General features: G+C 39.3%; 1 protein-coding gene across 10 annotated transcripts in view; it reads right to left on the reverse strand.

Annotated features, from left to right (window-relative positions):
- The window catches only part of MAGI2 (membrane associated guanylate kinase, WW and PDZ domain containing 2), a 729608-nt gene that overhangs the window by 22510 nt on the left and 689528 nt on the right, over positions 1-17570 (reverse strand). For all 10 annotated transcript variants that reach the window (XM_071552704.1, XM_071552708.1, XM_071552706.1 and 7 more), the window contains one exon: positions 753-891. In XM_071552704.1, the coding sequence (XP_071408805.1) occupies positions 753-891 (139 nt within the window). The remainder of the gene's footprint in view (positions 1-752; positions 892-17570) is intronic.

The following is a 17570-nucleotide window of genomic DNA, read 5'->3' on the forward strand; positions in this document are numbered from 1 at the left end:
GAGTAAGCTCTGATTTTAGTTTTTAAAAAGAGCTTTTTGTCTTTGAAATTACCTTTGGATAATTTATTTTTACTTATTGTCATTGCAGTTCTGAAAAAAAGGTTTCTATATTGTCTAAGTGACTCGCACTTTTTGAAATACTCAGAAAAGTTCCAGAAGTCCCTCTGAAGCAAAACATGACAAGAGTGGATCCTGCTTTCTGACCACAATGAGCAAAGCCCTCTTTTTAATTCAGAATTGGCTTCTACTTGATCATCCATGTATATTGTCAGAGATAATATAATGGATAAAATTGTCAAAGAAAGAAGTAAGTTGTTGTTAATACTTTGAGTTTCAACTTGAGCCCCCCAATTGCATGACACAAAATCATCTGCTGTGATTCAAAATGTGCAGAGAAGTACCAATAAAGGAAGAAAAGGAGAGTTTATGGACAAATCAGCAACTCCTAGCACACTCAGAGATGTCCCCTAAAAGGTTCAAAGTGCTTCCTCCACTGCACATCTTATAAGCCACTGCCTGTGTCAGGAGGGCAGCAGGCGACAGTGATGCACACACATGGACAGTCTTGGCCAAGAAAACACTTAAACATGTGATAAAAGTCCACCTCTACTCGGGTAAGCACTTAAGCCCATACTTAATGTGACCCAGGAAATTACAATGTATAATATCTTCAATTGCTACTTAACTCAAAAGCAATATAATTAATTTATATTGGTTCATGCACATAGAAAAACGTAAAGATAGAAACCCACCATATTCTGGGACCTGGCCTGTTCCACGCTTCAACAACAGCCGCACTCTCCTGCCACCAGACTTGATTAGCTCTATTGCTCTGGCATGTGTCATGTCCCTTGTGCTTTCTCCATTGATTTCAATTATTTGATCTCCTACCTGTCAGGTAAGAAGAATATTGAGTCAGACAGAATTGCAGTAAAATGAGCGTTTCAGAAAGAGACATATTCAGTGGATCACAGGTTACTTGAATGACAGACAGACACATCAAGGTAAATTTGTTCCTGTCTGTCTGAGGGATATTACTGGCAGATCAAATAACCTCCAAAGTGGCTTCTGAATATGGTATATCAAATGCTGCTTGTCTTCTGCTGAAATCAGTGTAATGCCTTTGTAACTTCCCTCACATCTTTTACATGTAAGAGGGTTTTGTTGAACTGCTTGATATGTTGGAATCACTGGAACATTATATTTGCCTTAACTTGCACTGTTGTGTGAGCCTGAGAAGAACTTTGTTGCACTTAACTTGCTGTTTTCATAGAGAAAAGAGAGGTTCAAAGTACAAATACAAACTTCCATCATTTGAATATCCAAATCTTGGTAGTGAAGTTTTGCACCAAAGTTGTTAGGAAGCTTGCTATTAAACAAAGAAAGGTAACTGCTATGCCATAGGACATGCAGGTTTGCTGGAGTTCAAAGAGCACGTTTTGAAGTATTTAACCACAGATGTATTTTGCTGGGAGTAAGCACAGCCTGTGGCTGAGCTGTCTAGTTAGAGCGGCCAACTCCAGGGTCCTGATTATGGATTTCTGCCACTTACCTCTGGGCCAGCTCCTCTGAGTTAGCTTCATTGTTACTTTTCCCCTCTACTTCTACAGCAGTAAAATGCAGCACTGATGCCTGCACCCCCCATCCACCACAGTTTCCCTCACAACCTTTCCTCCAGCCTGAACATTTTGGTTTTGCCTGGCTTTTGACACTAGAAACCTTCTCCCCAAGCAGGTGAGCAGTTGCTTTCTGCAGTGCCTGGTGGGCACAGCAGACATCACATGCAGGGAGCAGCAGCTGTACAGCTTGTGCAGTGCCCCCACAGCTGCCCACTCATTTTGTGGGAGAGCTTTACAATCAACATGGTGAGGTGACACATGAGCCCTGTGTTAGCAGCACCACAGCCTTGGAGTTCATGTTTTGCAGAAGCTTCACAGCTCCACTGAAGCCCAGAAGGAGGGATGATCTCCCAGAGCTTGTACAGGTGTGGCTCCTGGTGGTGGGCAGCCAAGAGGGGGTGCATAAGGGTCTCAGCTGAGTGGATTTAGCAAACTCATTTATCAGTGCCAGAGAAACACAGCTGCTCAGCAGGGCCATACCTGCCTCAGCATCCACCTCCAGTGTCCCCACAGTGTGTTTCCACTACTCTAAACTGCCTACACATCCTAGAGAGGGTTTTAAGGAGATTACACAGACTTCAAGATGACAGGCACTTCTCTTCCTGTTACAAGACTGTCTTAATAAAACCAGCTCTTAGCTGGCCTTGCACATTGAAATGTTTTCTGTTTTGTATGTTTTCTTTGCCACTATTCTACTTCTGTCAGCTCCAAGTGTAATCCTTCAGAGGCCGTCCTTCCTGAGTTTGAAATATAGTATCTACCAAATAAATGTGCACAATACAAAATGTCAACAAAACTCCAGGCTTCGAAGGAAACTGAAAGAGATGTCAAGAAGTTATTTAGTCTCTACATTTGTTCAGATATAGAAAGAATACTACTAAAAGCACCATGGCAGTGTTTCTCAGTAGGAATTTGTCAATAGGACCTTGTAACCTATTTTCAGAAGTCTCCCACAATCATGTGCACAATCTATGCTGTTACTTCACTTAGAAAAAGCCATTGATACAAATAAAACATCTTAGCCTTGCTATTACTTTGTTAATCCTGCAGAATGACCAGTGAGGGGAAAAAAATCAGGTTTGGTTTTTTTTTTTTTTTTTTTTTTTTGTGCAGAAAGGCCTTATTTTATCCGATTTTCTCTGTTAGGAAGAATGCATTTGGTTGTCCCATGCAGTGCACAATTTGAAATACTTCTGATGACCTCCAGGCAACAGTGACACACAGCAAAGGTGCTCCCTGGATCATAGCAGGATCTCCCTCAGGTCTCTGTATCACTCTGACTACTGGAGTGTTTGGTAGAATGCAGCTGGTGCACAAACTCAGAGCAAAAATAGAAAATCTGTTACCCCTCCTGTAGCACTGGCAGAAGATGCAATTGTGGGATCCCCACAAGGATACTAATCAGGCCAAAGACAGTCAGAATTCAACCAGTCTGGGAAAACTTGTTTCTAAATGTCAGGTAACAAACTCAGTAGAAACCTTGTAAACATAAACTCAGATTTTCCAAAGGCTCAAAGACAGTGCTTTTTTTTTTTTTTTTTTTTTTTTTTTTTTTTTTTTTTTTTTTTGTGTCACATTGCCTGAATAGACCACATTTTGCAGAGGGTGTTTAAAATATTCTTGGTAGCATGTTTTGAGATAAGTACCTGATTAGACCAAATGAAAGAGGTGTTTCTAACATGCCTTGATAAATAGCTTTTAAAATGAGTACTGAAAGCTGTTCAGAGAATGTACAGTCCTTCAAATAAAATTCTTTGCACTCCAGAGGAGGAAGACAGAAAGATTTAAATACAGTTTAATATGTAAAAAGGTTAAGTTAATGTCACATTTTCCCCTTGCTGTTTGCCTTTCTTTTGTTTTCATTGGTCACTATGCAGGAACTATCTTGCATTAATGTAACCTTTTCTATATTTCAGTGAATTAGAATATTTTTTTCTCTGTAGACAGCATGTAGCTGATTTGATATTTCCTTTTATTATAAAATATTGTAGCTGATTTGGTATTTCCTTTATTATAAAATACTATGTGCAAATAACTTGGGAAAACTTAAAAAAAGGCCAGCATCTTGGTTATGTGACTGAAGGAGGGGAGAAAAACAAGTTTGCAAAAATAGGTGCTTTGAAATTTACATCAGAAAGTGAGAGCAGAGGTATAATGAACAGTTGCAGGTACAGTGGGTTAACAGCGTTCCACGCTTTTGTGTCTTGTGGCTGACTGATGCACAGCTGAATTATCCTGCCTTTGCAGCACAAGCCCAGCTCTGATTAGATAAGAAAAACAACAAGGAAGAGAAAAGTTGCCATCACTCTTATCCCAAGAAAAGCTTCAATTAGACTCATATCTGCTGAATTCATACAAAGAGAAAACCTTGACTGAGGGGTGGTTCCCCGTGTGTCAGTGAGGTGCAAATTCCTATTCTTGTTTTTTTTGGTGTGTGTATGTTTTTTTGTTTGGTTGGGTTTTTGTTCTGTTTTTGTTTGTTTGTTGTTTTTTTGTTTTGTTTTGTTTTCAGCACTTGAACACTTATAACTTCCTTTCCCTTCATGATGTAGATTCTCTTATGGCTGGTATGGGAGGAACCCAAACCCTTCTGCATGCTTCTTCTCCATCCAGGCATTCAAATGTGCTTGCTTTCTCATATTTTCTACTGTGTATTCAAGTTTTAGATTTGTGAGTCTATGTCTTTTTTAAATCCTCTGAACTTAGATATACCCACATATTGAAGCTGCACCGTGATAAGGCCAGAGGTAACAGCAAGCACAAAACCAGGTCCAAAAGCAACAGTGTCTGTTATAGGGTATCCTCATTGCTCTTTTTAGGATCAGAAGTTGATTCCTGCAGTTTATGCAACACATGGTATTTCTCTATACTTCTTTTCTGAATCCTTACAAGTCAGTCCTGAGTGTCCAAACCAGAGCTATTAGGAAGGTGAGGGCTAGGCAGAACAGATCAAAATGAGAACATTCTTTCCACGTGAGAGAAACACTTACTAAAATAACATTCTCAATATGAGTCCTTTGCCTTTTTGTAACACATCAACTCACAGTCAGTTTGGATTCTGAGACTATTGCCAGCAGCCCTGTTGAGGCAGTTCTGTTTTACATTGTGCATCTGATTTCCCTGCACTAAACTGAGCAAAGGGCACCTCAATGAATTCTAACAGATTGACTGTTTTAGTAGGAATTTTTCATTTTGAAATGTCAGTTCCTCAAAGTCCTTTTAATCTCTCTATGAATAGTGACATCTTGGCAGCAGCAAATTTCATTTTATTATTTATCAACAGGTCTCCAATTATTAATGATATATTAAACCAAGTTGGTTTCATCCTAGACCCCTCAGAACCACACCTATAATTTCACACTTTTAATTACTATTCAGGAGTAAACCATTCAGAGCAGCCTTTGAGAGGAATTATTTTCAGTGATCCCTTAACAGGGATCCCACCTAGAACCTTTTCCCTCATCATTTTTCTGTGAATTTTGTAGAAGGTGGTGTTGAAAAGTGAAAAGGAGATTGTACATTCTCCTCCCTCCTTTTCACAAAGAAATAAGAATGAAAATCAGACATAAGAAAGGAAAATTAGACTGGTGTCACAAGATTTGCTTCCCATGATTCACACATTGCTGGACTTTCTCAACTTTTTGATAAGTTGTCATAGATTATTTCTGAGAATGAAAGTTAAAGGAACTTTGCTCTATTATTTGACTTTAAAAATAGTGAATATGTTTCACTTTCTCTAGTCTACTTCTAAATTTCTTATCCTCCATGAATTCTTGGAAATAATTACTAATAGTCTATAAATTGCCTACCCTTAGTCACTGAGCATACACAAACATCAGCAAGTTCTAAAAACTTGAATCTAAGTGTGCTTTAAAGAGTTTTCTCCCTATTCTGATTTATACTAATTTCTCTTTTTTTTAAGTTTATGTTTCTTCTGAACATGTAAATGGAGGCATAAAAAGAAAACAGTGTTTTTCACATTCTCAGCAAGTAATAGACTTTTTTCCCCAGTTCTTCATGTTTCTTTAAATATATTTATGTTACCTTTTCTTTCTTTGTTTGGATATAATTCTGGCACATTTAATCTCCACTCTTCAGCAAGTGAGACTCCAGCCACCTAACAGGTGTTGCAGCATCAAATTTTGAATGTCCAAATCTTTTATTGGGTATGACCCTGTGGAATTATCTCCTTTTGTAGAAAGTGACACATTTGAATATCAGACCATTATTTTAACAGGCATTTCAACAAGCTGCCTTCTGTGGAGATACAAAGCTCTTCAGATAAACCAGCATATTTTAAAAGATAGACTTCAACATAGCAACATTATTGTTTTGCACGGCATTTAGGTCCTTGGTCAGATTACATTTTATGATGTAATTTTTGTTACAAAATTAAAAGAAAAAACAACTCCTCAAATCTGGAAAGTTAGTCATCCCTATGCTGACACCTTCAGCTCCCATGCCATCCATGTTTTTGCATAGCAGCCTGAGAGGACACGTGTGTGCTAATCACCAAGATTTAAACCCTTCAACAGCAGGGAAAGGGTTTGAGAGCACGGTCATTGAGATGCAGTATTTTAATCTCACAAAGTCACAGAGTGCCTTCAGCTCTCTGGAATAAGCTTTAATTTGAAGGTGTTGAAGCACGGGATCCATGAGCAGAGCTGTGATGAGCCCTTGTCAAGTCTGGCAGCTGTTTGGTGGCCAATCATGTGAAACAGATGGAGGGAGCCCTTTCTGCTCCCAACAGGCAGGACACTCCCACAAACTGGCATCAGCTCTGATTTGTAACCTTCCTGGCAGTCTTCAGCAAAGACTGCAAAGCAGAAATGATCAATCTCCACATCCTGCAAATTTTCTTCCCAGCTTAAGGCTGAAGTGCATTGGCAAGACAGGCTGGGAGGTTTGCATGGTGCTGCCTGAGCTCTGTTTGTTTTTATTCTGAAGAAACATGCTTTTTGCAGCTGTGAATCTGGAAATTTTGCACACACTGATTTCTCACTGTATTTCTTTCTTCCTAAAGAATGTGATCCTTGCTGAGTTTCTGTGCTGTTTTGGCCTAGCAAACCCACTGGTTCTCCTCCTGACCCAATGCCATTGGTAAAGAGAAGGCTTCTCTATCATATTCTTACACTGTGCAAGCACAAAGTAAACAGTGAATGCTTCACCCTCTTAATGTTTGGAAATTTGAATATTAATGATTTAAATGTAATTATGAAAGTAGTTTGTGTGTATGGGAAATGTTTCTTAAAAAAATCTGTTTCAGTTCGAGTTAATTCAGACACTCCATCCATGTGTAAGAATAACTGAGCTATAAAATTGGGCAGCATGTTTTCTGGCAATAATGAGAAGAAAATACTCCTAAGGAATGTTTAAGTGACATCACTATTGATAGGTTAATTAGAAAGAAAATTGTAAAAATAAAGTGCCTCTAATACATGTGAGTTTACATGCAGAGCCTTTGTTCTGGCCATATTTTATAGTAATTATTACTGGTCTTGTTAAAAAAAGCCACCATAAATACAGAGTTTCAGAAGCAGGGGAAACCAGAAGGAAACACACAGCTTTAATGTAGTGGAGGGGTTTTCCTTGCTTGAGTGTGCTTTTGAAACATGGATGATAGCCTTGTGCATGTTTGCCTCCATCAGTGCATAAGGAACAGTGACTAAGCAGGTGTACAGTTCCCAGTTGCATGAAATTAAATGAATTTGTATGCACATTTTCATTCTATATTAAATCTAATGATAAAAGCAGCCTCAAATGATTTGTATGGAGGGCATTGCTATCTGTCAATTTATTAATGTATTATATAATTAAACCTCAGGAAAGAGACTAATTATGCTTAATTCATTTTATATGGGCATTCTAGTTGTATAACTGAAATCGTTTTTACACATTATTTGTTGTTATTGTTATTGTTAATTGTTCCAAAAGGTTGAAAAATTGCATTTGGAGATCAAAACAGTAACTCCAGAATTTCTGTTTTGGTGAATTTCCAAGCACTGTCAAGCCCTAATATTGTTGCCTGGAGTTAGGCACAGGCTGGATATCTGCTGTGCAAGTTTCCCCCCAGCAGAGAATCTGTGCTGCCTGGAAATCCCAGGTGTAACACACAGCCTGAGCAAAGCTAGGGGGTATTGCTAATCTTGGACTCCCTCCACTGCATTTGAGGTGCAAGCTTGGATGTCTCAGCAGGAAACATGGCATTTCTCTTTGGACGAATCACAATAATGTGTTCTATACCACTTTTGAACCAACCACCCATGAAGGTTCAGAGTGACAAACTCCTTTTTTCTTGTGGTCAACCAGCTATTTAAGCAGCTGTGGCTTCTTATCCCTGGAAATGCCAAGTGCTTTGTTCCTGCAGAGATGCTCTTGCCTCCTGCCCAAAAGAATGGGAAAAGAGGGGCCATAGGATATGGTGCAAAGCAAGAAAGGGCCTTTGCACCCCTCCTCAGCAGGTGCTCTAGCTATTTTCTTTTCTCTTTTTCACCTTCTCCTGAGAGAGGGGGAAACGGTAGAAATGCAATTTGAGAAAGAGCTTGGAAAGTGGAAAAATGTGCATGCCTGAGTGTCTGCAGAGAATAGTGAGTGCAGGAGAGAGACATGGGAGTTTGCTGTGTGTGTGACTAACAAGACAGCAAAGTGATCTTCTGGTACTACAGTAGACTTGATGCCTTCCACAGCATTGCTGCAAAATAATCCACGTATATTGGAATAGAGATGTGAAAGGTAAAAGGAAAATGCATTACTGTGCTGGATTTAATTGATATACTATTATTTTTTTAAAATAGAGCTAGGATTGCTCAGTGTAGCACAATGTAATATTAATATTAATATTAAGGCATTTCACCACTACAATTATGGATGAGAACCAGAAGAAACTGTGAAAAAGGAAAAAGAAAATTTTCTGGTATCTTCTTGATGGTCTCACACAGTTCCCATCAGGCAAAATCAGAGCAAAATCAAGATCTGAAAAGATGATTTTTATAGTTCCTACATAGAAGCCTGTGCACAGAGATTGCTTCATTCCAAGTTGCATCCAAGCAGCAAAACAGAAAAGACAAGTTAACTCTGTTAACTCTGATAAGTTAAAGGTAAAACCACAAAGATATTTTAAGGAAGAAAAATGCTGAAATGTCAGACCTAAGAACGTATTTTCAAGCGTACTTGAAGCATGGAGCCTGTCAGACTTCAAACATAGTTTGGACACAAGGTAGGAAAGACTGCAGAAAACAGATTCTTTGCATCAATGTTCACTAAAAAGGAGGGCAGCAAAACTCCTGCAAAGCGTCTGCTCACCACAGGGGTGACTGAGAAACTAACTCCAATGCCAGGGTCAGTGGCAAAGATTTTGTAACAGACTGATGAAATGGATAGCCAGAAACCTCCACAAGTAGATGACTTTGACCCTCAATTCTAAAGGAATTTGGATATGAAGCTGCTGAGCTAGTAGCTATAGGATATCATCAACTGCTTAAATAAGTAAATTGCTGAATTGCAGAGGAATGTGAAGTGGCAAGTGTGACACTAGTCTTTAAGAATGGTCTTGGGAAATTAATCAGGTGAGTCTCGTGTTCAATTGAGCAGATGGAAGGAAGCAACGAGGATGGTGAGGGTTATCTGGCACATGGATAATGATGATATAGTGGGGAAGGATCAGTGTGGCTATTGTAGAGGGAAGTCATTCCTCATAGATCTATTGCAGGTCACTGGAGCTCTCAATGACTATAGAGATGAATGTGCTCTGGTTAGTATAGTGACATTTTCAGAAAGCTTTTAATAGTAAAGCCTTCAGTAAAGGCTCTGCTGTGGGATAGAAAAGGATAGAAAAAGAAATCTTCCAGGTAGGAAATTAAATTCTAGGAAAAAATAAGTAAGTGACCAATTTTCACAATCAGAAGACTTTACCACATTGATTATTCTGTTCAATGTACTTGTAAATGCTACAGTGAAGAGGTTCAAGATTGGGGTGACAGGATTTCAAGACAACACATCACCACACAGCATTGCCAAATCTAAACTTAAAAGCTCCAAAAAGATAGCACAATCCAGTGTGTTAAAGCAGCAGGTGAAATTCAGTGGTGTCAGCTGCTCAGCTCTAAGTACAGTATATGTGGAAAATTACACACACAATCACTGTAAGTCAGCCATTACCGCTGAAGAGACAGGTCCCATAGTCCTTGTGAATACCTTGCTGAAAATGTCAGCACAGTCAAAAAAGCAAACAGGATATTAACTGTTAGGGAGAAAATGGAGAATAAAGAAGAAGGCATCATTGTGTCATTCAGGAGCACAAATACCTTGAAAACTGCAGATTGTTTCAGTGCTTCCACCTCCAAATGAATGTGATAGATTGAGAAATGGTTTGGAGGAGACCAGTGAGGCTGGTCAGGGATAAAGAAGAGCTCCTTTGTGAGGCAAGATGAAACAGACTGGTAAGCTTCAGTGGGAAAAAAGTGGATATGTCAGTAGAATAAAGAATGATATGGAGAATGATGAACAAAAAAAACAAAGGAGATCTTTTTTCAAACAACGCAGGCATTCAGACTTCGAATCCATTTGCCCAGCAGATCAGGAATGCCAAAAGCATGAGTACATTGAAACAAATGGTTAAAAAGTAGTCCTAGACACTAGCTATGAGTTCTGGCTGAGAAATATCTATTGAATTGCTGATTGCCAGGGGTTTGGATGTCATATCCAGTGAAGAATCATTTCATACACGTCCTTCATTCCTTTCCTAAGCATCCCCTACTTGTTGGACTGAGGATACAGGGCTGGTGGGACATAGGAATGGGCCTCATATCTGTATCCTTTTACCTTGAGAGGTGATGTCTCCCAGTTTCCACTTGCCATGGTTTGGGAAAACAAAGAAGGGAAACTGCCTCTGTCATTTCTATTGCTGGACAAAGTGTTTCAATTGTCAGAGCCGCATCATGGGGTGTGTCCACTTTTTTTAACACTCTTGATTCTTAATTTTTTAAGTTAGGGTTAATTAATTATTACACCTGAAAACCTGTACCAATACTCTATAAACCCCAGACTGAAATAGGATGCCTGCCTGCCAAGTCAGTATTTTAGTCTTCAAAATTAATACTAAACTATTTTTATCAAGATTACTAACTTGCTGTCTTTCACAGCTGGCTTGAAGGATTTTGCTACAAGGCACAAAGTTACAAGGATGTGTCAAACTGAACACATTTTATGAGAATGATGTTAGTTATGTGTGTGAGAGGAATACTCCTTCTCCTTACCTTTCTGCAAAAAAGTTCAAAAAAATACACACAGCTTTTGGGATAAATGCTGAATAGTGGTTCACCTACAGTTAATTCACTTGATTTATTAAAATTTAATACTGCCAAAATATATTCAGGATCCCCGAGGACCTCAGTTTGCATTCTTTTGTTGTGCAGACACTAGAATGTTGAGTAGCTTTTGTCTGCATGTCAATACATTCTTCCTCGAGTTCTGCCAATTATACTAACTCGACATTGAGCTCCTCTTGCCACAGGCTGTCACCCAGCTCATGTGCTTGAGTATCCCAGTTGCATTCTCTGAGTTCAGATCAGTCACACCCAGTCTCACTACGTGAGGTTGGACAGTGACGTGTAGTAGGGAATTCGAATGTGAATGAGATTACCCCAAAGGGACACAGGATAAGGTGGGAAAGCATAGTTAACATCTTCCTGTACTGTTCAGATGGATCACAAATCACTGAATAAGTGGATGGGACTGCCTTTGCCTTTTTGTTCCATTGTAATGACAGTGGTGACAATCACTGAAGGTGAAGGCAAGATATATTACTGCATAAAGTAAGCCAGGGATGCTGCGGGTTTTAAGAGTAAGTGCTACTTAAGTAGAAAAGATTGACTGCTTAACTGGCATGAATCACTCATTTGTCTTCCAGATGTGTGCACAAGACCTTAAGCAAACCAAGGCTTGTGGAGCATCATATGCTCCTGGAGTATTTCTGGAGTATACTTCTGTCCTTTATATGTGGGCATATCCAAATAGTAGCGACTTTTCAGTGGGGTTTCTGTCAGTCTTCTCAAGCCCTCACTCACACCAAGTGTTCAGCAGCTGAATCCCTACTGTGCCCAGCACACCACCTAGAGAAGGCCATTCTGGCTCTTAGGACCTACCACTGCTCCTTTCACCTTTATATTTGCTGGGATTAGAGTAAACTTGCAAGACAATTTCCAACAGAAATACCCAATTTTCTCCAATATTCTGAACAGACAACCACTGCCTTTTAGGACCTGGAGAACCTGGAGATTCACTCAGCAGTGTATGTTGGTCTCATGCTTTCTTTCCAATCCCAAAACAGGTTTCCAAAGTTTGCTATAGCCAAAGTTAAGGATTAAACTGATAAATCTTTGCTTCATTTTTGGATACTGTGACTGCTCTAAATGTTTGCAAAGAGGCAATGACTGATCAAGGTATTCTTGTGTGATAGTTTTGATTCAGGCCTTCCTTGGTAGGCAGTGGTAACTAAGGAAAGGCACATTTCCCAGGTATTTCACATTTGTTTTTTATCACATAACAAGGGAATATAACTAAGAGAGAGAGAGGAAGTTTGCCTCTCTTCTTCTGCTGGCGAGGTCTGGGAGCAGCTGGTCCCTGTGTTGGTCTCATCAGAGCCTGAGGCCCTGTTGCAGTGTCGGCCATGATCTGCCACTTTGGAGATCAGATGAGAGCTGGTTTTCTCTTGAGGGAGTTTTAGTGAGATTGTATTTTGCCACTTTTTAGGGGTTTTGGTTGTACTTGTCTGTTTTGTTTCTGTTTTGTCCCTCCTTTGTCCCTGTTTCCCCTTCCCTTCTCCCTTTTTCCCCTGGGAGATTTCCATTGTGTGTGCAGATTGTATATATGATTGTAAATATCTGAAATACATATATATATATATGTAAATATATATATATATTCTGATTTAAAAAAGAAGAAAAAAACGTATACGGATTGAACCTGTGACCTTGGCGTTATCAGCACCATTCTTCCCATCTCTTTGCTGTAGCTTTCTTGATTGGATAAAGAGATGTCTGTATGTGTCACCCACTTCCTCCACTGTGTGACAACTGTTTCTCTCCTATTTTTAATGCTTTTTCCTCTAATCACAGTCAAGCTGAGCTGAGCTACTTCTTGATAACTGCACTTACTAATTGCAACCTTCGGTGTTTTCCACTTCAGACTGTAGGAAACAACCCTTTAATGTGGGGCTAATCACTGATAGAGGGTCCCAAACAGATGCTCTTCATTAACAAGACGTCTATGAGAAGCCCTGCACCAGTGAGGAGCCAGTGCAAATGCTGGGGTCTGCACGGCAACATGCTCTTAAATAATCCTGCTTATTGTAGAGTACGAAATTGTTCACTCTTCCTTTTGATGGCCACTGACAGGGAACAATCAGTCCTTTTGATGATTAGTGTTTTTTGACATCAAACAGCAGAGCTAACCCTGCAAAGACTGTTTTAGAGGCATTGAAGAAATACAACAATAATGCATGGAGAGCTGAACCACAAAGATTAGGAGAAGGTACATAGTGTGTGAAGCTATGGAAACTGCATGGGGTTTCTGGTACAAAATTTGGCCATGCAATGGGAATCTCACAAAAGAGTATGTGACATCCCAGCCACTTCTGCTTGGATTTGTTTTCTCTGAGGTGCAAGACAACAGCTACTAAAACATACATTCAAAAACAATAAGGATACTTTACACATGTTGACATGGACTTAAAAGAAGTGTCTATGGAAGCTGCATTATGTCTGAGCCTCAGACACGGAATGATTCCTTAATTGGTAGAAACAGATTAGTGATCTGCTAAAAACAGATAGAGTGAAACAATGACGAGATGGACACCAAGCTAAATGTGTGCAACAGCAAGCAATCAGGAAAGCTGAAATGGAAAAAAAGAACATCACAAGAACAAAAGAGAGAAAATTCTGTTCTGCATTGTATAAAAGACATTCCAAACACTACCAGAACATAACTCAGATCTGACTAGCTATTCCCTGAACCCAGAAGAAACTCAAGTGAGTTCTGGATGCCTGAGTTGAAATGTTTAGGAGTGTCATGGTCCAGTGAGACAGGTTTATATTACTTTGTTAAACTCCACTGTTAATGTTTACAGAGCTCAGATGCCCACATACTGCCTACTTCTTTGAGAAGCCTGAAGAAATTCAATGCTAACTAATTTATTCTGGAAGACATAGTTAGCAACAGCCAGCTGTCACATGCTAACCTACTGCTTAGAAGCCTGGTCTCTTGGCTTTTCAAAGGGGACTTAAAATTATGTCTCCAGGGGTTCGACAGGCCTTTAATACCAGATTATGAGTTTCATAGGTGTTCTGTCTCTCTTACTGCAAACGTGATTTAAGACACATACAAAGAGAAAAATGTCAGTTTTGAAAGCTGTTGAATGCTCATACATGGGTTTTGACAGCAGTTTCAAATGCAGTACTTATATCCTCCATGATTTGAAACAAATTCTGTTTCCTTATAAATAAGAGACAGACTTTCTCTTGTCTGCCTGAAGTTTTTGAGCCCTGGCTTTGGATACTGAATTGTCCCTTTTTGCTAGAAATAATTCTTGGTGTAGGTGGATGAAGGTTTCTGAATAACCACGAATAAGTTTGGTGTGAATTCTACTATTATATGAAATTATGAACTACACAAATTATGGTAGTTTGCAGAATGCCATGAACCTGACCACAGCACAGACTGGTTATTGTTGTGAGCATTACTGTGCTGTTGACTTGGCGACCTGGAAGAGACCAAGCAAGGCCACACAGATTCCTGTGCAACAATACAGAAGCTCATATTTGACACTGTCCCTTGCACCTGTTTTTCATCTCCAACTGTGTACAATTGAAACAAGAAGAGGGCTCCAGAACACAGGAAAAGCAACAAATAGGAAAAAAGATTGCAGAGTCAGGGCAGGACTGCAAAGCATGATAGACACAAAATTCTGCTATGCCAGTATTTCAGATGACTGTTGTGCAAATATATAAGAAGAATCTACCATAGAATGAGAAGAATAATGTAGTATAAGGAGATATGAGAAAGCCGGAGATAGGGCTAACTGGTGTATGTGGACTGAGAAAAATGAGTCGACAAGACAATGAAACTAGAAATGTCAGAGATGAGATGTATGACTTCTGTGGAAGATGTGAAAAAAAGGATGTAACTCACAAAGTGACAAAATGACACAGATACACACTGTGTATTAAAAAGCACATTTCATCCTCAGTCCTCAAGAATTTCGCGTTCCTCTGTACCTTTGCAGCCCTCAGCCACAGGCTCTTTGTTTGACACTGGTTTCAATAAACATGCTGGCTGTAGGAGACATCATTCAAGGCAATAAGAGAGATCTGTTGATCATATCTCACATGTCTAGCAAACACTACGACCGTGCTTAACAATTCTCCTGAGAGCAGTCAGTAGTTCCCCATCTCTAAGACAGGAAGCTCTCCTGCAAGCAGAGCTCTGACAATCATTGTCCTCAACATGAGGCAAGAACAAAATATGAGTTATTGTGAGCCTTATCTAAATTGACCTGTAAAACTGTTGCCAGTAGTGTCTGACTCTTCAAAGGCTGTGGGGACTGTGCTCCACGTTGCCTGTGTTACATCCCTCGTCTCTGGTGACCGACTCAACTCAGTCCGACTGTCACTGAGAGTGTGTGCACCATATTCTTGCCCTACTCTGAGACTGGGCCTTGCAGCTTCATTTTTTAACATTGTCATCACCAGCTATTTTCAGCTTTTTTCTCTGATGTTAGGATTGCTTGAGAAATGGAATCCTGACATGCTCAGACTCCTGCCAGTTTATGAAAATGTGGAGGAAAAGAAGGATTTTTGAGTTGAGAGAGGGTTTTTGGAACTGCAGGCAGATTCTAAAGCCTACTGGTAGGTACTAAATTAGTCCTGTGAGAAAGATCTACAAGCTAATGAAAACAAAGGAAGATAAGAAGGTTTTGGGTCAGCCTGCCTATGAGAAGAATGTAACGAGATAAGTTTTCTCACAGGAGAGTGAACAGCTGACCAGAAAGTGTCATCCAATTAAAAGTTGTAATGAGGTTTATGGACACTGCTATTCAACAAATGGGTGGTAGCTATGGGTGGGATTTAAGAATATATATTTTGTAATATGAAGTTAGAGTTGGCTTTTACTTTTACCTATTTTTTCCCTTTCTTCATGGAGTGATTTAATAAACTATCTTTTGTGTGTGATACCTGTGAACTGTGCCCTTATTAATCTTCTCAGCCACCACCATCTACTGCATACTCTTACAGGAAAAGGTATCAAAGGCACTAATAACTCTCCAAAATTTTTTCATGGTTCTTTTAATACATCCTTGTCTTATGGAGCACAGGCACAGGTAGGCTTTCCAGAATGCCCTATTGTAGCTTGCTTTCTTCTTAGCTGTCAGAATTCGGAGGGATCTGTATTTGCTCTCAGTGCAGTGATGAGGTTCTCCCTTACCGCCATCTTCCGTGAGCAAACTCCGTATGTCTTATTCATGAACTGCAGTGCAACCTTGCCAAAGTTAACTGTGGTGTGTGACCTGACATATGATTTTATACAAAGCTGCACAGTCATGGCTGTGGCTCTCTGACACTGGTGGAGAATAGTTTACCAACCATGCAAGCAGAGGATGCATGTGAAGAAACATTTTCCCTGTAGATTTCTGGGTCTTTTGAGGTGTATTTCCTTTCTGTATGTAGTGATAGATGAATCCAAGTTAAACTAGAATGCATTCTTGGACTTTCTGCAAGAGTCTATGGGCCCAAATAAAGTATCAGTGGATGTGAAGGTGCCATGACTAAGAATAATGAAAGTTTTAAAACAGGTTTAAGGGAAGAATCTGTTGACTCATGACTTAATGCAGTGTCAATGTAGGCTGACAAGAGGGATCCTTGTAGAAGAGCACTATGCTGGTAAGACTGATGAACTCTGTATGACATCAACTCACTACTCTTCTATCTTTGCAGTTCCCAGAACAATTCTGCAGAAAATCAAAATAGAAAGCTCTGTCTGTCATGAAAGGCAATTAGAGACCATTTTAGATCTTATAATCCTAAAATGGAATGTTCCTTGGTGGATTTGTTTTCAATAAAAACCCAAAGACCTTAGCATGCCATTCCAAATGGGAAGGGAGACCAGAAGTTATGATGGAAATTGTGATCCAGTAACAAACTCAGTGGAGTTCTTAAAAGCATGAAGATCAAACTGAAATTCTCAGAAGGATGCCCCAATATTGATGTCACTTTCTTCATGCTGTTTCATCATTGCCTTTTTTTTCAATTTCTTTTTGCACCTATTATTGGTATATTGTATTCCTTTCATACTTACCTTAGAAATGTATTTACTCTATTTTCTTTTACAAGAGATCCATTCTGGTTCTTTATTTACATTTGTTTTCCTATAATTGTAGCTTTTACTTTAAATTTATACTCTGCATCTGTAATGCCTAACACAATGATGTCCATTTAGACCTTAGAACATTCAGAATGTGTGCTGATAGCCTTTCAGTTTTTTTAACGTGTCCAAATGGAATACAGCTGTTGGGCTCACCCCATTGCTGTGGTTTTGCAGTGTCTTTGACTCGCCTACCTGGAGCTGCCTTCAGTCAGAGACCACATTGCTTCAATTACACCATTTTATAAACCCAGTAGTATAGACACAGCTCTATTATTCAAGATAACTTATTTTTTTATTTCTGTAAACCAGTGAGCTTTAAATCAATGTGAATGTGTTGTTATCAGGGCTTTTCCTCGTTACAACTAGATTGAAAACAAAATGTTATTTGTGGAATATGTTTCTTTATTATATCTAAATGCTCTCCAAGTAAAATGTTAATTATATGATCTATTTTTTTCAACAGCCTAGATGGTTTTATTTTCTTTTTCTTGGCTTCATGAGTGGGAATAGTGGTGGAGTTACATGTATTATTGC

Source organism: Pithys albifrons, chromosome 3 (assembly GCF_047495875.1).
Source record: "Pithys albifrons albifrons isolate INPA30051 chromosome 3, PitAlb_v1, whole genome shotgun sequence".
NCBI classification, from domain to species: domain Eukaryota; kingdom Metazoa; phylum Chordata; class Aves; order Passeriformes; family Thamnophilidae; genus Pithys; species Pithys albifrons.